This window comes from Helianthus annuus, chromosome 5 (assembly GCF_002127325.2).
Source record: "Helianthus annuus cultivar XRQ/B chromosome 5, HanXRQr2.0-SUNRISE, whole genome shotgun sequence".
Taxonomy (NCBI): Eukaryota; Viridiplantae; Streptophyta; class Magnoliopsida; order Asterales; family Asteraceae; genus Helianthus; species Helianthus annuus.
Genome location: NC_035437.2, coordinates 60,509,958 through 60,537,292, shown reverse-complemented (window position 1 = coordinate 60,537,292; position 27,335 = coordinate 60,509,958). Strand labels below are relative to the sequence as shown.

The window sequence follows — 27,335 nt, the reverse complement described above, 5'->3', positions numbered from 1 at the left end:
TAGCTCAGGGGTTTGAACAGCTTTTGAAGCATTTCTCTCTAACCACTACTGTGGGCCATTTCCTATCAGGTGTTGATATCCAAAGGGATGCCTGTTTACTTTTGGTTTAGAAGACTTTTTGTAAACCTCATGAACATGTGGGACCCTTTGGTATGGAGGCTGACCTTTTCCTCTATGAAATTGGTTAGCAGGAGGTGCATCTGTCACTTGAACATCTCTTGGAACAAAATTTTTGTTTAGCTGTTTTGTAACAGCTGTTTGGACAGACACAAATGGTTGTTGTTTCATGATTTGTTGATTTGATGAACTCATGGGTGTTTTTGAAGTGTGTTCTTTTCTTTTAACCTTAAAGGTTTTGAGGTACATACACTCATGAGTGAGATGGTTTGATTTTCCACAAATGGTGCAGCTTTTTGAAGACTCGATGGTGCTTGTTTTGTTAATGTCATAGGCTTTTAAGTGAAAACAATCTTTTGTTAAATGATTTTTCTTTACACAAAAGTCATAAAATAAATTTTTAAATTTTTCTCTCTTTTTCCTCTTTTCAAACTCCTTTGCAACACGGTTTTGAACCACTGTTGGGATGTCCTTAACAGGAATTACCTTTGCCTTTGGTGCTTTCACACCATCCACTGTGGAAAAATTCATGGGTTTGAAATTCTCAAGGATGTCACATTCATCTGACCAAGTGGGTTTGAATTGGTATTTTTCAATCTCCTCAAAGGTCGAGGACCCCTCTTGTCTTTCAAGAGTGATTTTGTTACCATTTTTATCAGTTATTTTTATTTCTTGACCATCCTTGTTTGTTGGTATTATCTCAACAGTGTTTTGAACAGACTCATTTACAGCAGTGTTTTCAACTTGGTCATTTTTCCTGAAACCTATGCCAAATTTTACATTGTTTTTGATCTGTTTTTCTAGAATCACTTCATAACCTTTGCAGGATTCCACCCATTTTTCACATGTGATTTGGGTGAATTCCAACTCCTTTTTACAGGTTTGATATTTTTCTATCATGGCCTGGAGTTGGTCCTTGGTTATGCTATGCTCATGCTTGAGGTTGCAAATTTCATTATGCTTTTCTGACAATTTGATTTTAGATTTTTTTAAAGACTTTTCAAATTGTACTTCATCTTTCAAAATTTTATCTCTAAGGTTTTCATTCACCTCTTTAACATTAGCAAATGCTATGATGCATTTGTCTGAACATAGGTTTTTGAGGACCTGAGGTGATACCTTAGCTGCAACCATCATGGCACAGTCACAGACACTCTCACATTCTTTGGGCTTCTTCTCTTCTTCTTTAATAGACCATGGATCAGACAGTGGCTCCATCAGCAGTAACCACTGTTTCAGCAATTGCATCCACTGTTTCTACACTGGATTCCCCTTCTTCAGTTTCCAGCCCTTCTAGGAAAGACTCTAATGCTGCAAAACAGAATTCATCACTAGAAACATCATTCTTAGCATATAGAGCAAAGTTTTCATCACCTAAATCTTCAGGCAAGCTACTCTAATCAACAAAGCCTTGGGTAAAGAAGCTTTGCTGGTCTGCTTGAGCAGATGTTTGGGTAGCTTATTGAGGTGCAGCTTGTTGCACCTGAACCTGAGGAGCTGGGGCCTGGACATACTGTATATGTGGAATAGGGGATTGGACATAGTGCACAGGAACAGGTGTTACAGGGTGTGCATAATGAGCAGTGTTTACATGAGTAGCAGGGGCATATTGGGAATAATGCACAGTGTTTTGGGTATTTTGAGGTCTAGGGCTAGGATGTGTGATGATTGGTCCATTATTTTGACTCCTACACTCACTAGCAAAATGACCTAGCCTATTACACTTGTAGCATTTTATCTTTAATTTATCCAACCCCACTTTCAAGTTCCCATGTAACCCTAGAAATTTTCTCTGTGTTCTCTTATAAAACTTGCTGGTTCTAACACTCAGTAGTGCAAGTTAGTGCAAAATATCCATTTCCTCCAGATCAGTTGGATCAAAGTGCTGGAGATCATTGAGTTCAAAGGACATATTATCAGAATTATGGTTTTGTCCATTAGCTGTAAAAGCATAATTGGATGAGTAAGAATCAGAGTTGTTAAAAGCTCCACCAGCTGTTATGTCAATATAATGATCATAACCCTGATCCTTACTACCAGCAGATTCTTCCTGACCCAGAAGAGATGTGTTACCAAAAGTGTAATCATCAGTTACCTTCCCAGACTCTTGTAACTTCTTTTTCTGGTTCAACTCTCTCTCATAGGTGAGGAGTCGACCATGAAGTTGGGTCAGCCTAAGTTCTTTGAACCCAACAGAGTTTCTGGTTACAAAAGAAATTGTGTCCCATTTTTTAGGAAGTGATCTTAGAAACCTACTATTTAGAGTTGATTTAGCAAATTCAACATTAACAAGTTTCAATTCACTTATAAGACAACTAAAACGTTCAAATTGTTGTGTTAATGATTCACCCTTGACAGGACAAAAGGTTTCATACTATTGATTCAAAACCTCCCTGTTATTTTCAATTACTTCTTCAGTACCACCAAATTGTTCCTTAAGTGCATCCCACAATTCCTTGGCACTGTTACAATGTAACAGCCCAGCATAGATATCATTGGGGAGTGCTGAAGCTACTATGCTGAATGCCTTTACATCTAATTCAATTTTTTGATAATCCTGTTCAGAATAATTTTCGATGCTTTTGGGCACAAAGCCTTTTGGATCTTCAGTACTCGGCACCATCGGAACATGTGGTCCAAAGGTAACCGACTTCCAACATCCGGTATTTTATTGAGCCAAAACATGACCCATCCTAGGCTGCCAGATGTTATACTCGGATCTGACCAACATAGGTGGTTTAAAGAGTGTGCTAGTGTTGTGAGTGTCTAGTGAATGTGACGCCATTCTGGTTGTTTTACAGGTCTTGAATAATCAACTTTTATACGTGATTATACCTTACTCTCTTTTCAACTAAATATGAACAACTGAAAGTATCAATGAATTCGAGCTAAACTTTTACGTCAAAATAATTGTTAGATCAAATTTGACTGTCCAAAGCTCTAATACCAATTGTTAGGATCTGAATCTCTTTAGGTTGTGTTTGTTTGAATTAATTGATGTAAAATGGTAGGATAGAGATGTAGTAATTGCAGCGGAAATAATAATAAGCAAACTTTATAAACACAATCACGGAAGAAAAGCTTTAAGCAAACATGATTTCCATTGAGTCGAATGATTGTATCAAATTACAATAATCAAAAAAATTGCATGCATGCAACTAATCTCCCCCTCAGCCTGAGCTCACTAGTTAGTTCGTATAAAATGAGTGTGTGCAAAAGAGCTAACAGAACAGTACAGGTACTGTTCTATTTATAGTACAAATTTAACCCCTGAGCATCTTAGCTGACGTCACCTAGACAGTGACATCTAAAAACCTAAAAACCTCTAAACACTGATCTATTACAAACACTGATTACAATTAGACACTGATACATAAACACTGATGATTCTTCCACTGTTGTTTGCCTAAGCACTAATGTTGCTCATCAGTGCTTTCTTCATAGGTTAATCGGGCCTTAGGAATAGCAGTCCTTTGTCTTCATCAGTACTTTGATAAGCAGCAATTGTTGGTCAGCTGTTAGAGAACCAGTTTTGGCTTTCCTTATCATCTGTTCTTCTAGGCTTGAAAGTATGGACCAACAAAAACCCAATTAACCCAGGTAGCTAGGGTAAGTCAGATATCGTATCCACGAAGAGCATGTGGCCAGTATCGCACGACTTGTTCGATTAGTTAGACTATTTACAAAAATAAAAAATTGTACACTGTGATTATGAAGTTTGCTAATTTTAATCGTTTGTTTGGTTTTGAAAATAAATAGGAGTGAACCGACAAATCGATGTTATTCTTAAAGCAACGTGTGATTAACTAAGATTGTAAACTAAACTAAATGGTTGAAATAAGAAATTAGAATAGGGTTCACACACGGTTCGATAATTGTAAGACCTAGGGTTCCTACATGTTTTGACTTGATTCAATTGCATATAGTGATTAACGGATTTCTATCACGAAACTTAGGTGCCAATTGCTATCTACGTTATAAACAACTGACCACAATGCACTTCATTACCTCGGACATGTAAATCCTAACCTAAGATAAGGCATAATTGCTCATAACCATTTCGCAAAGTCAATTATCAAAGGTTTCAAGTACGAAACAATTTGTCACAAAATCAAATTATAATACAAATGCATAAACCCTAGAAAACTTACAAAAATCTACACCGGGGTGAAACCGAAGAGACTAGCCGCTCATGGTTGAATGGACGCGATCACCGGATGACGAGCACGAACTCCGAGCCACGACCTTGAGTCTTGGGGGAGAGTTGAAGGGTAGGGGTTAGGGTTTGGATGGTGGAGAATGGATGAAGATGATGGTGATGGTGAACTAGATTTTTGAAGTGTGGATGGTGATGGGTTAGAGGTTACAGGTGATTAGGATAGTGTTAGGGATGATTAGAGGTGAAGAGATATTTGTTAGATGTTTTTGGAATGAGTTAGATCCCCAATAATGGTTCCCAAGAGGTGTGTTTATCATTCACAACTTGTAACCCCTGAAAACTTGGTCAAAGATGGTTTTAATTCGTCACAACAACCAAGAAACTCAAATTTCGCGATAGCAGAAACTAGGGGGCGTCGCCGACGCCATTAGGGCGTCCCCAACGGCCCCTAGATGTTCCAAGTTCGTCTGACGCGCTAATCCACTGCCTACGAACATTTTTTGCCGACAGAGGGTTCTGCAGGACGTCGCCGATGCCCCCCATTCGTCGCTGACGCTTCCTAGTTTTGCTGGTTTCCTCCGAAAACTGTTTTATTCATAACTTCCTCGTTATAGCTCCGTTTTACTCACCGTTTTCGCCCACGTACTCGTAATTCAGCCCTTTATCATGTCATCTTCCTATATATTCATTTTAAATCCATTAACATCCCCCAAAACACACCTAATCTTTGTGATTAACCCGGTTTTGTTCATTTCACATCCCCGGTTGATCCCGTTCGCTCCCGGTGCTCCGTAAAGCTCCCAAATAGCTCCTTAAACTCCGTAAGACCTGAAAAACACAAATCCCATTAAAAGTAGGCTATTCGAGATTAAAAGTTAAGCAAATACATGAACTTAAACATTAACGAACACCGGTTTTCGACCACGTATCACATCCCCACACTTGTCGTTTGCTTGCCCTCAAGCAAACCTGTTTTTCACTTTCACGTGAGTCAAACGAGAAACACACTTCCCATTCTTGAGACGTAAGTTAAGGTCTAAAGTCATACTCGGTTCATATTTTTTACAATTTTCAAAATATTTAGCGATAAATGACAATTCATATAAAGATGATTATCCAAGATTAACCCGCCCTTGAAACTCACAAGTCATATACATTCCTCACAATGTTCACTTCACTCGGTTTACAAATTGGCTATTACAATGATGTATTAGCACTTTTAAAGTAATCACTCAAAACTGAATATAACACGTACCCGCATAGGCTTGCAACTCAATCATTCTCCACCACCGAACACGAATACGATGCACAAGTCAAAAGGTCTTTAAAGGGTTGTAACGGGCTAGGCTAAGCTAAGGGTGTGGAATAGGATGTTTGAAAGTGGCTAAGGTGATTAAAATTCGATTTTTATTACAACAACTAATCTAAACCGACTAAATAAAAATCAACAATTACTAGGCAAAAGTGTTCGCCTTTTATTCAACAATTACTGTACATCTTTTTGTACTTTTCTCAATGATTTTTCTCATGTTTTTCATGGTATTTTCTGATTTTTTTTTTACAAAACCACAACTTTACAAACAACTAAACCTAACATCGAATTTCCATCACACGGGTTAAAACAAAGAAGTTTAATGGTCAAGGGCTAAATGGGGTGATCAAACGAAAGGTTTAGGCTCAAAGTGGGCGACTAGGGGATTTATTTGGGTAAGGATGGATAAATGGTTTTAAAGGAAAAAGGTCACCTAATGCCTTAATCATTGTGCTTGTATTCGGTCTATGGTCTCAAATGTATCAAAAGATGCAAGTTCTACGATACATGACTAATGGTCCACTCAAACAAAGAAACATAAATATGCAATTCTATGGTGTAAAAGTGGCTCAAAACCTCACATATATAAAGGGTATGGTATGTGACATGCATGATGTGCTAGTTTCTTAGGCGAATTACTCCCAAATAACCACCCGCTAAATACCCGTCATGCTATTAACTTGAACTTGACCATGATAAAAGACCAAATGAGTTGTGTCATCCCTCGTTAACTTAGTTACTTGTGCTTTTTAGATCGCTTCAAACAACGACATTTTTGAAAAATTTTGAAATTTTCCCCCATCCCCACACTTGAGGTATACATTGTCCTCAATGTGTAGTGCTTAAATGAACGGGTCAAAAATTGAAAAAATTTTACTCCCCCATCCCCACACTTGAGGTAAACATTGTCCTCAATGTGTAAGAACTAGAGTTTTTAAAACACACAAGGGATGTGACACGGCTAACTTCCCCAAAATTTCACCCCAGAAATAAAATACAAATTACATTCCACTTATTTGATAACTAAAAATCAAAGATAAAAAGAAACGTATGCACCTGCTTTTTCGCTAGTTCCTTGTGTGCCCTTCATCTTTTCAACAAAGCGGTCATCTCACAAACATAATGTACTGTAGGATCGTGATCTGACCCGAATGAGTCGTTCAGAGGAGTTTTACTCTGTTTCAGGTGCGGAATAACAAGAAACAAAGGTAGAAACAGTTGATTCTCCACTTTAACTGCTAATTGTATTGATTAGAAGTCAATTACATGCAATCTTCACACCGGCAGCACCTCGGTATGGAATCGTACAACTGTTACAAATGATTTCGTTCATGGGCTATATATAGTGCTGAGATTTCCCACATAGTGACATGACCATAAAAGCGAAATCACTGATTTCCCACATAGTGACATGTCCATAAAAGCGAAATCACTGATTTCACACATAGTGACATGTCCATAAAAGCGAAATCACTAATTTCCCACATAGTGACATGTCCATATATGTGAAATCAAACAATGTGATTTCCCACATAGTGTTATGTCCATATATGTGAAATCAGACAATGTGATTTCCCACATAGTGACATGTCCAAATATGTGAAATCACGTTCTTGGGAAATCACCACTACTACTCTATATTCTCGTACAATGTGCCCTGATCTAACATTCTAAGACTAAGACTCGATACAAGACGAAGTCGACAGATGCATGCACCAACATGTACCAACAAATATTAACCCTTATGTAGAAGCATGCTTCTCACAACCATTAAAATTTGTTAGTTACCTAGTTGTACCACTTTTATGAAAATATTACCAAACCATACGTTAATTTACTTTGATTTATGTGGTTCAATAATGTACATTAAAAATAAACCTAACTCACTTTCGTAGGAATCACGGTTGCATTTAGCGTATGCAACAAGCCCTTTTTAAACCTCCCAATAGCTCAGGAGGACGAGTAGGTCTCGTGAGGGTTATATAGGGAACACACCCACAACGTTCATTTAACTAGGAAAATAAAATAAAAAGAATAATAATACAAACTCTACAACAATCATACCTGATTTGCCTCTCATGGTGGTCGAAGTGAACATTTGCCTACCGAGTTTCCAACATACACTCGGTAGTTAGCATGTCAAATCCACTCTCTTTTTCTTTTACGTGGCATGCGCACAGTACAACTTCGGAGTCATTTCTTAACAAATTGGCCAATGTCTTGCAACGCCACACTTCGAATCCATATACCCGAACCCGCATCCCCAACTTTGAAGCTTGGAGTGATAAGTATGGGAGAAGGATGGATATGAACATGGGCTTAATTTTTCATACCCTATCACACAGACATCATCACTTTTAGTGCTAAATGTACCCTTAACCGATACACTATTAGTATAGACTATGCGGATCATGTAGTGACCAGGATAATCACGGACGCACACGAGATTATAATGGTAGGCGCATGAAAACCATACTAGGCTCTACTGTGTGTCGTAACACGGAATGTAATGTGACACCGAAAAGCGAAACAGACGTAACATGGTTAGGACATGGTGGATACGCCGCCGATACTTCCTATATATAAGTGTTCATACCATGTTAACAAACTTTCGTGAAACGTGCCGTATGAAATTTGGTGTTATTCAGACCTTAATAAATACTATTGTTTAACAAACTATGGTGCCTCACAAGCCTTTCTTTGGTTACCCCCAAACTCACTTTGAAACGCTTAATACTCGATTTACCTATATCAAATCTCATTCCCAGAATCGTTAGCCGCAACGGCTACAACTATCACTAAGATCCTTTAACGCATTACATTCACATTTCATCCAGTATTTTTGCTATTTTTACCTCTCGCGCATAGCCACTAAATTACTCATTCACTCCTATGCCATAATCATCCCCAACTATTCACTCAATGTTCCATCTAAATCTTATATATAGTAATTTGGCCTAAACACTCGAATCCATTTTATCGAATATCCTCACAAACTCGATTCATCCAAATATATTTTGGAAATTTTATTTCATTCTTTATTACACTCAACCACCAACTAGTCGGCCCATTCATCGCCAAAACCTTTAGAAAAAACCATAAATGTTTACCATCCTATTTTCTCACCAATAAACATTTTTCCTATGACTCATGATTTTACTAATATGCCTTAGAACCGATAAGACTTTTCTTACAAACTATGGTGCGGGCCGCCACCTTACATCAAATTAAATCTTTATTCAACCTAAAACTTTTTCACTCCTTAGGTCACGTTTTCAAAAACGCCCCTTTTACCGAGTTGACCAAATTCGGTCAGCTTCGCATCGCCTACATACACACATACACATTCTACTTATTATTTTTACACTTACTTACGGTTGATGTCCCAATCCGCCTTGTCAAAACGAGTTGTTTTTACAAACCTATCCTTTATCACTCAAAATTATCTACGTACACCCAATCAACCATAAACTACCAATTTAACCAACACTTCTGAACCATAAAATTTTAACACGCTTATACACAAACTCTACATAAACACTAGACTTCAAATTTTCAACCTTGGCCAAATGTTAAACCGATTATCACTTGTATCAAACCACCCATATACCGTCTTATCCCAAGTTTTCCTCTTAAATAAATTTTGGGATGAGATTTCCTAAAGTAGGGGAGACTATAACGCTTTGCATTTTTCGTACCTTCCTAATTTAGAAAGTGTATTTGTAACTCTATTTTCGGAAACTTATAATCATATCCCATTCGTACTCTCTTCTCAATCTTGTAATTCAGTGCTTTGATCATAATTAAATTCATTTTTATACTTATACATGTTACATACTTGTGTTATTCCGTACAAACTCGAATACATGTTTATACGCAAAAATCGACCTTGAAATACTTAGAATTATCAATTATACATGCATTATACTCATACGTTACTCTGATACACTTGGAATACCATAAAACATGCTTAATTATGAGTTTCTAGCATAAAATAATAGAATTATCAAACTCTAGGGGACAAAGTGCAATTCTAGAAAGTTTAGTAAATTCTGAAGGTAGTGCACGGCCATGCAACTGAGGCGCACGGCCATGCACATTGCGATCCGCATGATCACGCACCTGAAGTGCACAACCCTGCAATCCACGATCCGCACGACAGTGCACTTGATCCGCACGGTCATGCAAAATTACTAGATCTTGAGCAGCAGCGAGGTATGGAGCAAACTGTGAAATTGGATCCTCAACAATCAAACAGAAGTTACCTCTACTAATTTGAAGTAGCCGGTGAGGTATGTAGCAGAAGATTGTACCGTATCCGTAATCCGTATGAGTTGAATACTTGGAACTTGAGTATTCAACTAGTTAGTATGTAACAGAAGTTACCCTGGTGAGGTATGTAGCAGACTAGCAGGAGGTATGTAGCAGGACTGTAGAAGATTAGGTGCTGATTAGTGATTTGAATTTTTAGGAATTAGGGTTAGGTTTTGATATTGAGTTGGGCTAGTATGTTTGTTGGGCTTAATTATTTAATAAAAATAATTCGAGCAAAACCGAGCGATCGACGAACGAGCGGACCTTTGCTCATGCTTGGCTCGTTTTCAAATCGAACCGAGCCGAGCGGCTCATTTATAAACTGAGCGGGAATCGAACGAGCATTTTTTGGGCATTTTTCGAGCGATCGTTGATCGTCGAGTAGTTTGGATAGCCCTAGTGTTAACAAATACAATGACGGACATGAACTATATATAGAAGGAGAGAACTGTTGGTGACGTCCCTATGAAAACGACCCTAAACAAACTAATTAATGGTGTAACTATCAGCAGTTAATAAAATTGTTAGATAGTTACAAAAGACAATGTCTGCACTTTCGGAATCCTGTACTTTTGGTCTTGTTTGACTTGTTGACTTGATCTTTTGGTCTTTAGCCTTGACTTATGTTAACTTGACTGTTGACTAGTTGACCAACACTTTGATAATCGAGCACTTGTACTTTTGTTCTCGTTATTCTTTGTGACAGCAGATCTGTGTTCTGACACTTTTGGTGGTTGTTTGAGAAGCTTTCCGGGGGGGGGGGGGTGGTTTGGGGGTTCTAGACCAAAGTTTGTACTTTCACTTATTCTATCAAACATGTAAGATGGTTCTCTTGGGTTTTGACATTCATTAAAATCGCTAAACTGTCACCGATTTTTTATCAGTTAGAACTAGATTTAACCACTGTTGATTACTTACTAATTAATTGACCGATTAGATAAATTTATCCAGTAAAAATAATTGTGGAGAGTAAATTTGTTTGATTTTTGACTTTTAGAAACAACTAATTTGGGGAGACGTTTTTAACAAGTGTCAATTCTCACTTGTAAATTAGTCACACAATATTTTCTGAAGCATATTGTCACGGGCCAAATGTTTGAAGATCGCAATGCTATGGGCTGTGCTTGAACGCTTGGGTTACTGGCTAGTCCTGGACTTTATCGGGGGACGGAGTCAGTGTCAATGAAGAGGTGTACGTGCCTAGTCGTGCAAACGACGAACGCACCACTGGTCGAGAGCTGGCGCCGCTCTCCTGATGAGTCCAAGGCAGGACGAAACCAGTGACCCACACAAAGAAGCGGGATGGATTGGCTTGTCCCCGGGGACTTGGGGACGCCACACGGGGGTCGGAAACTAACCCCGTGACAACGTGAACCTGGCTCTGATACCACGTTGTCACGGGGTTAGTTTCCGACCCCCGTGTGGCGTCCCCAAGTCCCCGGGGACAAGCCAATCCATCCCGCTTCTTTGTGTGGGTCACTGGTTTCGTCCTGCCTTGGACTCATCAGGAGAGCGGCGCCAGCTCTCGACCAGTGGTGCGTTCGTCGTTTGCACGACTAGGCACGTACACCTCTTCATTGACACTGACTCCGTCCCCCGATAAAGTCCAGGACTAGCCAGTAACCCAAGCGTTCAAGCACAGCCCATAGCATTGCGATCTTCAAACATTTGGCCCGTGACAATATGTATACAACCACCATCTGCAAATAGATACGAACGAAAAACTGTTGATTATAATAAAATCACAAAAGTACAATCTAGAATCTTAGAACCATGAAACCGAGACCACTTATGACAATTAAAAAATAAGATGTAAGAATCAAATATAAATAAGTTTTAATATAAAGTGAACATAGGTAAAAGAAACTTTCTTTTATTTCTTTATTTTTTAATTTTTTATCATTTATTTAAATATGATGTTTAATTGTAAATTGCTAAAAAAATGAATTCGTAATTTTACACTAGTAAGTAATTAAGTAATTTTTATAAAGTAATTATAATTGCTTTATTTTACTAGTGTAAAATCATTTTTTTTTAGATTTTGTGACTAAAATACATATTTAATAAGATAAGAAAAAAAAATTCAAAAGAAAAGAATCTCTCCTTGACTTCTTACGTTAATCCAATTTTTATGTTAAGACTCATTTGTATCAAAACCTAACTCTTAAAATAAAAACAACTATCATAATTTTTAAAATTTGAAAATTACACAAACTTACAATCTATAATTGTATTCAAATGGTTTCGAAATTGATAATTAAAAGTTAGAGTTAGGATATAATAGGAGGTTTTTTTTTTTTTTTTTTTTTTTTTTTTTTTTTTTTTTGCTAGAAAGGCTAGAAAGTAATTTTGATTATCAATTGATTTAATAAAGGGCTAAGATTAAATGAGTGAAATTGAAGAGGAGAAAAGAGGAGCGTAGGTTTGTGTAAGGGTATTCTAGTCAATCCAGGACAATACTCATGGCATTATAGCCTAGTTGTATCTTGGCGGTGGGATAAGACTTATGACCATTAGGTCATGGGTTCGATTCCCACAAAGGGGGTGTTTCCTAGATTTATTGGGTTTACTCCTGAATTGGTGTATAAGCATTATTGCCTAGTAGAGATGGATATGATCGGATGGTTCTGCTGGTGGCACGATGATACTCTAGTGTTCCGTCAGTGATCCAAATTTGTCGTTCAAAAAAAAATCCAGGACAATAGTTTCTCTCTTCTCCAATCCCCCCCCCCACCATTTTTTAAAGGTTAATAACTATTTCATACAACATTATTTTTTAAAAAAATTGCACCAAAAAAACAAGCGTTTTTTATCTTTAAAACGAGTATAGTATTGCTATATTTTCGATTTTTTTTCGAAAACCCAGTTGTATAAAACGCAATGGAAAAAAGCCCATTTGCATAAAACGCAATGAAAAAAAAAACGTAAAAATGACCTTTTTTAAAACGCAATGCATCAAAAACACAAAGAAATTTCTTATTTGTAAAACGCAACGGCCAGAAAACACAAAGAAATGTCTTATTTCTAAAACATAATAGCCTAAAAATACAAAATAAAATGTACTTTCTAAAACGCAATGGATTGAAAACACATAAAACATGTGTTTTACCTAAAACACAATGCACAAAAAACACAAAAAAATGTCTTATTTCTAAAACGCAATGGCCAGCAAACACTTAAAAAAGTCTTTTTTTTTTCTAAAACGCAATGGATTAAAAACATATAAAAATGTGTTTTACCTAAAACGCAATGCACAAAAAACACAAAGAAATGTCTTATTTTTAAAACGCAATGACCAGAAAACACTTAAAATACTTTTTTTCTAAAACGCAATGAACTGAAAACACATAAAATGTGTTTTAACTAAAACACAATGGACTAAAAACACTTCAAAAATGTGTTTTTCTAAAACGCAATGATCAGATTACACATAAAACTGTCTTATTTCTAAAACGCAATGGCCTAAAAACAGAAAAAAAAGTGTTCTCTCTAAAACGCAATAGACTGAAAACACATAAATATGTGTTTTACCTAAAATGCAATGACTAAAAATACTTCAAAAACTGTCTGAACCAGGAAGTAAGAGATCAAAAACTGTCTACGAAACAGTTAAAAAACTGTCGACCCCAGCCAGGGGCTGCCGCCCCTTGGACCCTGCTCCCACGGGCGCTGCCCTTGGACCCCCGCCAAGATCGTAAAACGCAATGACTCAACTCAAAAACCCAGATCGTAAAAATGCAATTTAAGAATTTCTTACATGGATCGAAGCCGATTTCTTCAATAATTGACGAAATTTGAATGATAGAAACACTTATCAGCGATCGAATCGAACGGATCGAGTGATTCGCTTCAAAATCACGGGAAAAAAATGAGATATTATATGAATTTAAACTGGGTTTTTTCAAAAAAGTTGAAGAACACGTTGATTGGGTGTTTGAATCATTGATTTGTGATGAAAATTGCACTATAATGTAGTGATTATTGAGATAGAAAGTGAAGAAAAGGTTAAAGATGGTGGATTTTGAAGTTACTTGGGAGAATAAGTAAGAAGATTGGATACGATTGACTAAAATACACATACTCTTTATTTTAAATTTTGTCTTATAATGCTATTGCTTCCTATCCTTCCTAGCTAAAATAAACTTTTTGTTTGATTCTCACCGTTAAAAGTTATACGGTAATTATTCACATCTGATTTAATGGTATCTGATTATACCCGACAATAATTTTGATAGATCCTGAGTTTCCTTTTTTTATTATTATTATTATTATTATTATTATTATTATTATTATTATTATTATTATTATTATTATTATTATTATTATTATTATTATTATTATTTTAACAGCTGATACGGAGTATCAGTGTAGGAAAATGAAAGAGAATACGCACTGATTGAACACATTGGTCCTAATTAAGTGTAGCAAAGGTTTTCATGGACTGTAGCAATTTTTTATATTTAAGTAAAAGAAAGGAAAAAAGGACACTTTTACGAAACAACTGACTAGAAACCAGGTGAAATGAATCAAAACCATCAAAGCCAAATCTTGAACCTCGAAACATAAACCCAACACCGACTGAATTTGGCACACTCACCCCACTTTTACATGCCTATAAATACTCCACAATATTCCTCGTCCAAATCAGCAATCCCATATTATCTATCATCCCCTCCATTTCTAAGTTTGTGTGCAAATTTATAGCTGCATAAAATTAATGGCTTCATTTGACCAAAAGCTAGCCATGGCCAAACGCTGCTCTCATGGTAATTATCATAAACATTTTACCATAATGCAGTTTCTTAATTTATGCATATGATCAATCTGGTTAAGTTTTGTATCTTTTGGGTTGTGATCATCGTACAGAAGGAGTTATTGCAGGAGCTAAAGCCGCTGTGTTGGCCACCATTGCCACTGCTATCCCAACTGTCAGTATCCATCTTTACTTGTTAATTTGTTTTCGTCTGATTCAATTCTTATTATGTCCAATTGGTTAATTTGTATGCATGTATATGTATCTGTAGGTGGCAAGTGCAAGAATGGTGCCATGGGCAAAAGCTCATCTTAACCACACAGCCCAAGCTCTCATCGTCTCTACAGGTACATTAGTTAACTTAATTTACATTTTCATTCCAAGGGTTTCATAAATATAAGTGTTGTAAAACTGCATGCAGTGGCAGGAGCTGCATATTTCATAGTTGCAGATAAGACCATTCTGAAAACGGCCAGAAGAAACTCCTTTAACGATACTCAGAAGTGAAATATTAGTGTATTTGTTTTGGCATTTACACAGTTCCTTGCCAACAAAAGAGCAACTGTAGTTGCCTTTACAATGTCTATGTAATGTTTGATAATGACGAATATATGAAATGAGAAGTCAATTAGTACAATTTCAATAAAATTAATGCGTGTGTGCATATATGGAATTAAAATTACCATACTTATATACACAAATACATGTAACTAAAGACCTAGACCTCGCTTGTTAATAGGGGGCAGCCCCGTTACTCAAAATTATTAGTTTTATATATATATATTTATATAGATATAAACATAATTATATGTATTAAAACGTTATTACTGTAACTATATGCTCATTCGTATGTGTATGTATGTAACGATGTAAACCAGCGGTTGTGACGGTAGGTTAAACGGTTCAAACTTGACGGTTACTCCCGCCAAAACCAAACTACCTAATAACCGCTTATCTATCTAGTATATAATCTGGTTGCCGGGAACAACCCTTGGCACCAAGACATTCATAACTCTTGTTATTGTCTGTCCACATTCGATTCAAGTTCATTCACTCACACGTTTATAATCATGTCTTCCAAATCCTGCAATAACCCACTGTTTCATGACAAACCTCCAAAATCTCACAATAATGAATATGAAGATCAATTGCTTCCTCCAACAAAAATTGACGTTTTTTAGATTTCGTTACTTTTTTTAAGCCTTATCCTTATAAGGATTTTACACTGCTAAAGAATAAAGGGTAGGGATAAGAGAGTGAGTTGTAATATTGTACCCTCGTTTATTTATTGGTTGAAGTACCACAAATTTAACCATATATACAAGTGTCAAAACCGGATCTCATGAGTCAATACCCTTAAACAAAGGTTTACATAGCACAAAGTTTGGCTTAGTCAATTGTTCGTATTCTTTAGTTTTCTAAAATGAAAAAGATGACGGGTGTAATTACACAGAGGTTTATAGTTTGGACATTATATATGTGAGTATATGAAAAGCAACCGAACATAAATTTGAATATATGTAGAAGATCAGTCTTCTCTAAAGATACTTTTAAAAGTAAATTGTCAGAGTTTTACGGTTGTTTGCTAGCTTAATCTAAAATGATATTTTTTAAATGTGTTGAGCCTCTACAAAATATGTTGGTAGAAATAAGATATATATTTAATTACGACTATATTTATTCTGAGTGATTTAAGTAAAGAAACTTTTGGTTCATGGCCTTATATTTAATATTTCGTGGGTAGTTTAAAGGTTTCGATGAAAATGACAAAAAATGCCAAAAGTGAAGGGTAGTTTGGCACAAAAAGTCATTTTAGATGTAACTGACAAATAAGCCTAAACCTTAGGGACGATTTTGACAATTTACTCTACTTTTAAATATAACTAAGTCTTTTTAACAACACATGCAAGAAACATTCAATTGTAATAATAAACTAGTCGACTCAGTGCAATTGAAATGAGAAAATATATAACAAAACTAAAAAATAAAAAAAAAATATTTAGAATGATATTACGTATAATTACATATAAGTTGTCACCTAAAAAGATAATGAAATGCGTTTATGCAAATCAATATTGATATCGGAACACATGTTTACGGTAGATATTAACTTAATTAGTTACAGTACATGTACCGAGTATAGTTTATGATAATAAAAAAAACACTTAAATTTAAATACAATTTCGTTTTAAATAAAACATATATCAGTGTGTTAAGAAAAAAAAAATTATTCGATATTGGTAGTGAAAATACCGAAATAAAAAATGAGTAAAAACACAAACTAAACATTATACTAGTTATGGTTGTACAATGCCGGTTCGGTATCGGTAATTACGCAAGAATGTTGGAAAATACCGAATCCAACTCTTATCGAGGTAGAAAGCAATAAAAACAATATTGATACCGGTGTTGATGTTGTTCCACCAGTATCATTTCGCTTTTACAAAAATATACTTTCTTTTGAATGTGATTTGATTTCAATAAAATTTATATCTTTTTACTGTTGAAAACACAACCTTATATATAATTTTTCTTTTGTTAACGAACAAAAGTTATAAGAAAAAAAATTAATTATAATTAGAAAAACTATTAGTTTTCATATGCGTCCCTTTGTAAGACTACTAGGTGTAGGAGGAGGCAAGTCCTTGGAGGATGCCTCACCATCTCAGCGTTACGTTAACATCTAAGGAGAATGCCCTTCCAAGGATGGATCAGGGGAAATGAAGGATGGGCCTATATATGTGTGTGTGTATGTTGTATGTATATGTGTGTGTGAGAAAGGGGAGGCCCGGCCTCAACGTCTTCGGGAAGACGGTCACGACGACCATGCACCCATGGAAATGGTGTTGAGGGGCGGCGCCAGGGCTCGACTGGCCTAGAACGCCCCCACACCGAGTAGCCTAATACTAAGATATCTAAAATATTTAATAGTAGTGAGAAATAACATATGCTTTACTTATTTTCAAACATTGATTTGGATGATACTTTATTTTTATTACTTACCATTTACCTTTCCTAGTTTCCAGCCTTAATTATAGGTCTTCTTTTTTTAGCTCCTTTGTATTTATAAAGGAGCAAGGGGCATTTTAGCTTAGGTACCCTAGCGCTAACCAATCATCACTTGTCAACTCAAAAAGTGCATTAAATACCGATTAACTAGTAAGTGGTGGAGACGTCTACCCGAGCCACAAACTTTTTTTCATTTAAATATAGTCAAACGTTAAAAAGAAAATAATTTCATTAACTGAAAATAAAAATATATAATTCAAACAAACGAACAAAAAATATTTTTAAATCCTAAACATCGTCTTCCTCCTCCAGGTATGGTAGATCTTGGGCTACAATATGGATCTGCAATATGGATGAAAAGATCATTTTTAAGTCGATAATGCGTATCGGGGTCCATTAACTCTGTAAGCGCTACGTCATCAAAAACGGATTCGACAATTGGATCCCTAATGTGGACCGGTGAGAACGCATGCCCCTCGTCTTTTAAGACCATATTGTGAAGTATCATGCACGTATACGTCTCGCTAATAATCTTGTTCACCACCGTAGCACACATTGATCTCCTAAGTATGCCCCATTTTCCTTTTAGGACACCAAATGACCGCTCCACATCTTTTCTTGCCCTTCGCGCAATTTCTTGAACATTTTTTCATTCGGATCAACTAGATACGGAAATGTTTAAACAAACCTTGACTATGTAAGGTAGATCCCTTTGGTTAAATAGCATCGTCGTTTGTGTGTATGTCCATTCAATTGAAATGGACACTTAGGTGCGGTTCCATTCCGTTTAGTGACGAATATTGGAGACTGCCAGAGAACATTGATGTCATTTAGTGAACCGGACGGTCCACAATGTGCATGCCAAAACCATAAATCTCGTGACACGACCACTTTGACCATGAATGTTGGCTATTCGTGATCACCTCTCATATACTGGCCTTGTAACACCGTGAGACACATCCTGCAAACAAGATGCGTACAATCAATACTATCTAGCATCCTTGGAATGTGGTGTTTTTTCCTAGTGGTTTTTGTATAAATTGGCTACGTCAGTCCTTGTCGGCCTACGCATGAACTCATCACCATATAATTGGTTAACGGCGTTGCAAAAAAAAAAATTGAAAGTACTCTCACGAAGTCCTTTCGGACATTTGTAAACACTCGTCGTTCTCATTGGGAGTATTACCTGTCGCGAGTTGTTTGATTGCGGATGTAACTTTTTGTATCGCCGTAAATGAAACGCCCATTTTATATAACGGTCAAAAAGACAAATAAAATGACAACTTTTAAAAACTTCCATAGCATATTTTAGATTTTTACCAAAATGCCCTTATGGTTGGTCGAAACAACACAACCATCAAAGGTGTTTAACAAACATTAACCGTGCTAGTAACAAGTACAACCACATCCTACTTACTTACAAACCATAAGTACGAAAATGACATTTAGAACCCAAAAAGTATTTTTTACCCGTTTGTGACAACTTGTCCGGAAGCGCATACGACCGAGATGTGTGTGTGTTCATTCCAAGCTCGCCTTTTTCAAGATTTTGATTTACCTAGCATACACAACACCAAAACTTTTATTAGTATACTTTACTTATCAAAATCTACAACTTTCCTTTTAGTCTTTACTTGACCCATTAACAAGATCAAAATTTAATAACATCATCCTTATATATCATTTATCCCATACTTGCATCTAATCCATTTACACAGATTTATTGTTAGCATTCCTTTGACATTCAAGCATCGAAAACATCCGACCTCTCCGTAACGAGCCATAGCTTATCCATCATCATAATTCATTGTGCAAGTCTCATATGACCCATCCATTGCGGTCAATTCATTCGATAACATTATCAACATGATTTCATCAGTTCGACCCGTTTTCAACGAGTCTCTACTTGCACTATTCCATCATCATACTTTCCACTCATTTTGACCCGTTCTCAACGGGTCAACACGCATCCTTTACTTTCTCATCTTTCTAAACTTTACTTTAATGTTCAACACATCAACTTAACATTCTCTACACTACAACTTCAAACTAGAGACAACGAAATAAGACTATTATCTTGATTTACTTACAAGATAGACAAAGTTTATATGAACTTACCTTGATTTTGCGTTCCAAGTGCCTTCGATTGACTTGTACCTTCTTCTTTCTTCACCCCTATAAGGTGCAACATTACATGTTTAGCTTTCACTATATCAACTACATACGCACACTTCAAGTATCAATTATAATGGTAATTATCCGCATATAATTCCATTTCCATGCTAATTCATCAAGTTTCGGTGTCAAAATCCAACTAAACCAAATCAAGGAATTTCATCAAACACGTTGTGTGCTTACCATTAACAAAGCATAATGTACAAGTAATTAAAACACATTCTTCCAAGTTTCTCCATGGATTAATATGATCATTCAATCTTCACAAGTCATCATCAGAATCATGTATCATAAGTTTTATATCAAATTATTCATCAAAATACTTTCTACAACACTACTTTAAAATCAACATTTACACAAATTTACAAATAACCTCACTAGACTTCATCTTCCTACCAATTCTAAGTGGGTTTTATCCCAACTTATCAATACAATCAAAATTAAGCATATTACAACTTCCTCACATTGATATTATCTAACATTCATGTTAAATTTCATAATATACTCACGGATTATACATAACCCACTTCATCAAACATCACTAAAACATAAAAGTCGACTTACTTGGCGTTAAGGGCACTTAGATGATCATGAATCTTAGTTCATGCACGGATTTAAACTTCAATTTTCCTTTCAATTTTGTAGATTTGTGATGTTAAGGGTTCTCTTCTTCTTCACACAGTTCTAGTCGGCACACACACAAGATGTGTGTTTTTGTGTTTTAATTGAGTTTTATAAATTCATCTTTCATCTTTTTTCATTATTGGTCCCTCAGGTTTGGTGCTTACATTATTAATGGCTAACAATTTATTTCTTACACATTCACCACTAACCTTTATTAATTAGCACATAGAATTTGGGGTGTTACAGTAAAACTTTTTTTCAACCGCACGTCATATCCTTCTTGAAACCAAGGATATTGACTTTCAATATCACCAATTTTTTTAAAAAAAAAAAATAAACTTTTCGACATACGAAAACGGTATTTGAATGTTTCTTCATCATACATTGGTTCATCAGCAAATAATCGTTCAGAGGATTTTGATTACCTTGTATGCGATCAGGTTTGACTATTTTTTTTGGAACGCCCGACAAAGTTGTTGTGTCTTCTGCTTCGAGTTCCTCTAGCTTCTCCACGAAATTTGCTAGGCAACTATCGGTTGAAAAATCATCTTCGAAATCGTTTGGCGGTAGGTAAATACCCAACTCTTCGTATAAATGATTAGCCATGAGAATGAAATTGAGTATAAAGTTTTAGAGATGGAGAAAGAAATGAGATGGAAATGAAAATGGGTTAAGAGATTGTTATTTTATAGAGTTTAAAAATTAAATACTTTTTTTTTAAATTAAACCGTCATATGACCGTTGAAGTGAAGGGTCAACGGTCAAATTGGTTAATCTCGAGCGGGTTTGGGAGCTGCCCAACACAACCCGCCATGCCTACCCGTGGGGGGGTGGTGGCGGTGTGCTGGCTCAGGTTCCTACCCGGGGAGGCCTACACGCTTGGTGCCCCGCCCTCCCTAAGGATGCTCTCTATTTTAATTCATATTCACATATTGATTAATACGTAGCCTTCTTTTTTGTTATTTCTTTGCCATAAGAAATTATTATCGTATAAGAGCAATCATAAGAAAAGATCCTACCTAAACACAAATATAAAACCCTAATCGCCTATCATTATGACTAGCGATAAACAAACTAAACTGATGGAGCTTTTCTTGATCACAACTCTTCGTTTAACATTCATGCCTTAGGTTACCCGAGGCAGATGCATGTGAATAACCCGTTAAGCCATAGGAACTACATAGACTAGTCTCAAGAGATGCTAAATTTCTTGTTTGCCAAGAAAAGTGGGTTCATCAATGGGTTGATAAAGAAACCAGAACCGAAGTCAGCTGATTATATTGAGTTTTTCTTAGAAAACAGAGTATCAAAACAATTGAATGTTTTGACTGGTCTAATTTTTCTTAAGTCATTTGATCACTCAATTAGTTATCAATATGAGCTAGTTTATATTCGGAATTAATGGTGAACCAATTCGGTGAAACAGGCTCTGATACCAATTGTTGGATCTCAGAGAGTAATGTGTGTTTTTTATTAAATAGTTTGAACAAATATAGAAATTCAAGCTAAACACATCATCATCAACACGATTGGATTTTGAGGATGATTGCATAATGATTTCTTTCAATCACATGTTTACAATACAATCAAAGGTGCATAGTGTACTCTCACTCACTAGGTGATCTCTCTCTTTCACTAAGTTCTTATGCCTTTTGGCTCTTAGTATGAACAAATATAATGACAGACATGAACTAGATATAGAAGGAGAGAACTGCCCGTGACATCCCCATGAAAGCGACCCTAAACAAACTAATTAATGATGTAACTATCAGCAGTTAATAAAATTGTTGGATAGTTATAAAAGACAATGTCAGCACTTTCGGAATCCTGTACTTTTGGTCTTGTTTGACTTGTTGACTTGATCTTTTGGTCTTTAGCCTTGACTTTTATTCTTTGTGGTAGCAGATATGTGATCAGACACTTTTGGTGGTTGTTTGAGAAGCTTTCGGGGGGGGGGGGGGGGGGGCGGGGGCTTCTATACCAAAGTTTGTACTTCCACTTATTCTATCAAGCATGTAAGATGGTTCCTATGGGTTTTGGCATTCATTATCAGCAGATCTTATATAACCCAACATGCAGGAATTGCTACATGCAAGAATTGCTAGACTGTCATCGATTTTTTGCCAGTTAGGACTGGATATAACCACTGTTGACCACTTACTGATTAGTTGACCGATTAGATAAATTTACCTAGTGAAAATAATTGTGGAGAGTAAATTTGTTTGATTTTCAACTTTTAGAAACAACTAATTTAGGGAGACGTTTTTAACAAGAGTAAATTCTCACTTATAAATTAGTCACACAATATTTTCTCAAGCACATGTTTGTATACAACTACCATCTGCAAATAAATACAAAAAGAAAAAACTGTTGATTATAATAAAACCACAAGAGCAAAATCTAGAATTTTGAAACATGAAACAGAGACCACTTGGGATAATTAAAATTTGAAAATTACACAAACTTACAATCTATAATTGTACTCAAATGGTTTGAAATTGATAATTAAAAGTTATAGAGTAATTATTCACATCTGGTTTAATGGTATCTGATTATAGAGAACCCGACAATAATTTTGATAGATCCTGAGTTTCCTATTATTATTATTATTATTATTATTATTATTATTATTATTATTATTATTATTATTATTATTATTATTATTATTATTATTATTATTATTATTATTATTATTATTATTATTATTATTATTATTATTATTATTATTATTATTATTATTATTATTATTATTATTATTATTATTATTATTATTATTATTATTATTATTATTATTATTATTATTATTATTATTATTATTATTATTATTATTATTATTATTATTATTATTATTATTATTATTATTATTATTATTATTATTATTATTATTATTATTATTATTATTATTATTATTATTATTATTATTATTATTATTATTATTATTATTATTATTATTATTATTATTATTATTATTATTATTATTATTATTATTATTATTATTATTATTATTATTATTATTATTATTATTATTATTATTATTATTATTATTATTATTATTATTATTATTATTATTATTATTATTATTATTATTATTATTATTATTATTATTATTATTATTATTATTATTATTATTATTATTATTTTAATAGCTGATACTGAGTATCTAGTGTAGGAAAATGAAGGAGAATAGGCACTTGATTGAACACGTTGGTCCTAATCAAGTGTTTCACTGGTTTTCATAGACTGTAGCAATTTTTTATATTTAAGTAAAAGAAAGGAAAAAAGGACACTTTTATGAAACAACTGACTAGAAACCAGGTAAAATGAATCAAAACCATCAAAGCCTAATCTTGAACCTCGAAACATAAACCTAACACCGACTGAATTTGGCACACTCACCCCACTTTTACATGCCTATAAATACTCCACAATATTCCTCATCCAAATCAGCAATCCCACTTCATATATTATCGATCATCCCCCTCCATTTCTAAGTTTGTGTGCAAATTTATAGCTGCATAAAACTAATGGCTTCATTTGACCAAAAGCTAGCCATGGCCAAACGCTGCTCTCATGGTAATTATCATAAACATTTTACCATAATGCAGTTTCTTAATTTATGCATATGATCAATCTGGTTAAGTTTTGTATCTTTTGGGTTGTGATCATCGTACAGAAGGAGTTATTGCAGGAGCTAAAGCCGCTGTGTTGGCCACCATTGCCACTGCTATCCCAACTGTTAGTACTCTACTCATCTTTACTTGTTAATTGGTTATTTGCGACTTATATCTTGAAGGGTATTGAGCATAGACACTTACAAATGAAGTAACTGTATGCATGTATATGTATCTGTAGGTGGCAAGTGCAAGAATGGTGCCATGGGCAAAAGCTCATCTTAACCACACAGCCCAAGCTCTCATCGTCTCTACAGGTACATTAGTTAACTAATACTAACTTTACATTTTTCTTCTAAGGGTTTCAGATATATAAATGTTGTAAAACTGCATGCAGTGGCAGGAGCTGCATATTTCATAGTTGCAGATAAGACCATTCTGAAAACGGCCAGAAGAAACTCCTTTAACGATACTCAGAATTGAAATATTAGTGTATTTGTTTTGGCATTTACACAGTTCCTTGCCAACAAAAGAGCAACTGTAGTTGCCTTTATAATGTCTATGTAATGTTTGATAATGACGAATATATGAAATGAGAAGTCAATTAGTACTATTTCAATAAAATTAATGCGTGTGTGCATATATGGAACTAAAATCACCATGTATATACACAAATACATGTAACTAAAGACTAAAGGGTAGGGATCATGAAACTAAGAGAGTGAGTTGTAACATTGTACCCTCGTTTATTCATTGGTTGAAGTACCACAAATTTAACCATATATACAAGCGTGGCGGACCCGGGTTTTTTTTTTCCTCAGGGTGTGGAAATTTTTTAAAGATTTTAGACTCTTAGCTATATAAAAAAATCGGTTCATAGTGGGTCGGATCAGGTTGGTTCATGTAAAACAAGTAAACACAAACAAACAAAGTTTCATAGCGGGTCGAATCAGATCGGGTTGGGTCCATTTCAATTTTCAAACAATCAAACACTAGTTTCTAACTTTCTATAACATTAACAAACAAAAAAACATCAAAGTTCAAACCATCCCTACTTCTGTTTCTCTTAATCATTAAATAAAAGAATAAAAAAACTTATCTAAAACATACATTGGTCTTTTAATTAGAAGAATCCAGCGAAAAAAAGTGGTTCAACCCCTTTACTTTTGAGAAATCGTGGCATAACTTCCATACTCATTGTTCTTTCCTAATCCTATCACATACAAAATAAACATGGATCTTCTTAAAAGATCAATAATACATCAAAACAAATCGAATTACCTATTACCTATTTAAGTTCAATTTTTGAATTTCATCTTTTCAAACCCTATAGTAGAATCATATAATCAATAAGAGATTAAGAAATAACAAACCCATCCTACAAAGACTAGAACAACCCCAAATTACCTCAAAACACATAAAAGTTTAAACTTTTTTAACCCATCCAAAAATCCTATTATCTCATGACTCTTGAACAAAATCGCATAAACATCAAAATAACAAAAAAAAAAAAAAAAACATGTACCTGTCAGGGGCGTCCAGAATTAACCAGTTTGCAGCCAGAATTTTGTATTCGCTGGCCAGAATTATGCTGTCGCTGGGCGCTAAAGTGAGGCAGAGGGAGGGCGAGAGTCACTGGCAAGTGGTAGCGATTTGGGGGTTTTTTTTTTTTTTATTATGTGGACTGATTTTCTTTAACAAAACTAGTAGTTGGGTTGGCTTGAATGGGTATTAAATTATTGGGCTTGATGGATTGAATTCAAGTTTTATTAAAGGGGTTAGTGAGCTAACTTGTTTACATAATTTGATCGGGTTTCAATCCGTGTTCACAAATTTATTATTTAAATTCCTAACAGTTTTTTTTCTAGGGGGTGCGGACGAAAATTTCTAAGGGTACGATCTGTATTTTCCAAGGGGTGCGGACGAAAATTTCCAAATTTTTCGCGAAAAATACAACTATTTTTTTTTTCAAGGGGTGCGACCGCCCACCCACCCCATAAGGTGGGTCCACCCCTGTATACAAGTGTCAAAACCGGATCTCATGAGTGAATACTGTTGGAAATTTGATGAAAATAACAATTTTCACAAATATAGGAAATGTATTTTTTCAATATTTGGGCTAGAAATAAATATAGGAAACAAATAGGATTTCATATATTTATTTGTGGGTTTGTGTTCTATGTTGGAAGAGCTTCGAAACGAACTAAACCGCGTCCAAAACAGAGCTAAGATGAATGAGATGTTTGGTGTTTGAAATATTGAATATTGAAATAATGGGAAAGTGACACCTTGTTCCACATAGGAGGAGAAATGAAACTTAAAGAGATATTTTAGTGGGAACACTCCATTCCTATTCTTTCATGGAACCACACACTAGGGTACTCGCAAAAGGTGCTCCCCGCACTCGCGCGCTGCGTGGCACAATGTGGCGTTTCGATGGCGCACTTGTATTGTTGACCGCGCGCGTGTGCTGAAGCAGAAAAGCTGCATTGAAGACGAGTCAACGCTTTTGACTGAGAATTCCTGAGAATTAAATGACGAATTAAAGTGCATTGAATACGTTTAATGCAATTTAATTCTCTCATTTAATTCGTTTTTGTTGTTTCTTCTCAGATGCTGTATAAATACAGCATCACATCCACTGTAGAAGACACCAGCAACACCAACGGCTTATGCAAACTTCCCTCAGCATACTTAACTTCTGATCTTTTCTCTTCTTTTCTTGTCTCAAGGTAGTCTTCGGGTCCTCGAGCCAGCTCCGGCAGTACATACTACTCCGGCTGTTGTACCCTGGGAAATAAACGAGTTCTCCTGGGAGACTCGGAATTTGTTTTAATGGCGCTTTGTTAAACACAACCCTCGGCTACGTTTTATTTCTGTTTCATCTTTGTTCTTGTAATCTGTTTATTTCAGTTGTAATTTTTTGTATTGTATTCATCTAATAAAATTGTTTTTATTTTATTTATACGCGAACGGTTCCTATAATCTTAAAACAATTTTTTAAAATACCGTTCGTGTATTCAAAACCATTATGTTTATGATTCAAACTAGTTTTGTTTCACACAGTTTGTGTTTTAAAAATAGATTTTATTTCTATTTTCATCTTCAAAGGAGCGACTTTCGTTGAAAACATTTGATTACTTTTAAATTTGTCTTAAAAACTCACAAAAATTTTCGGTTTTGTTTTCAAAGTTAGACTTAGAAGTCAAAGAATAAATTTGTGGTAAATCTGACTAATAAACGCCTTGGTTGTTTGCACTA

The 27,335-nt window shown here is 35.2% G+C and overlaps 2 protein-coding genes and 1 long non-coding RNA gene across 4 annotated transcripts; 2 read left to right on the top strand and 1 right to left on the bottom strand.

Annotated features, from left to right (window-relative positions):
* Positions 1-14,556: 14,556 nt before the first annotated feature.
* LOC110940504 (early nodulin-93) lies at positions 14,557-15,292 on the top strand. The gene is made up of 4 exons (XM_022182034.2): positions 14,557-14,668; positions 14,769-14,830; positions 14,927-15,002; positions 15,077-15,292. Exons 1-4 carry the CDS (start codon positions 14,620-14,622, stop codon positions 15,160-15,162), a joined length of 273 nt encoding a protein of 90 aa, XP_022037726.1. The 5' UTR covers positions 14,557-14,619; the 3' UTR covers positions 15,163-15,292.
* A 2,583-nt stretch (positions 15,293-17,875) lies between these two features.
* Positions 17,876-20,526, bottom strand: LOC110938797. 2 transcript variants are annotated; one of them, XR_002591698.2, is made up of 4 exons: positions 20,404-20,526; positions 19,783-19,839; positions 19,135-19,222; positions 17,876-18,625 (listed from the first exon to the last, which is right to left on the bottom strand). It is a non-coding gene; the product is annotated as an uncharacterized LOC110938797 (long non-coding RNA). The 2 variants fall into 2 exon arrangements; XR_002591697.2 differs by lacking the exon at positions 17,876-18,625 and having other exon boundaries at positions 18,639-19,222.
* A 3,376-nt stretch (positions 20,527-23,902) lies between these two features.
* LOC110938795 (early nodulin-93) lies at positions 23,903-24,685 on the top strand. The gene is made up of 4 exons (XM_022180868.2): positions 23,903-24,036; positions 24,137-24,198; positions 24,316-24,391; positions 24,472-24,685. The coding sequence occupies exons 1-4, from the start codon at positions 23,988-23,990 to the stop codon at positions 24,555-24,557; spliced, it is 273 nt and encodes a 90-aa protein (XP_022036560.1). The 5' UTR covers positions 23,903-23,987; the 3' UTR covers positions 24,558-24,685.
* The last annotated feature ends 2,650 nt before the right edge of the window (positions 24,686-27,335 follow it).

What these genes read in the sequence shown, in the direction of transcription:
- LOC110940504 (XM_022182034.2), top strand. Translation starts at nt 14,620, where the DNA reads ATGGCTTCATTTGACCAAAAGCTAGCCATGGCCAAACGCTGCTCTCAT. An exon ending in GGCCAAACGCTGCTCTCATG is followed by an intron (nt 14,669 to 14,768) that starts GTAATTATCATA and finishes ATCATCGTACAG; the next exon opens with AAGGAGTTATTGCAGGAGCT. An exon ending in AGCTCTCATCGTCTCTACAG is followed by an intron (nt 15,003 to 15,076) that starts GTACATTAGTTA and finishes AACTGCATGCAG; the next exon opens with TGGCAGGAGCTGCATATTTC.
- LOC110938795 (XM_022180868.2), top strand. Translation starts at nt 23,988, where the DNA reads ATGGCTTCATTTGACCAAAAGCTAGCCATGGCCAAACGCTGCTCTCAT. An exon ending in GGCCAAACGCTGCTCTCATG is followed by an intron (nt 24,037 to 24,136) that starts GTAATTATCATA and finishes ATCATCGTACAG; the next exon opens with AAGGAGTTATTGCAGGAGCT. An exon ending in TTGCCACTGCTATCCCAACT is followed by an intron (nt 24,199 to 24,315) that starts GTTAGTACTCTA and finishes ATGTATCTGTAG; the next exon opens with GTGGCAAGTGCAAGAATGGT.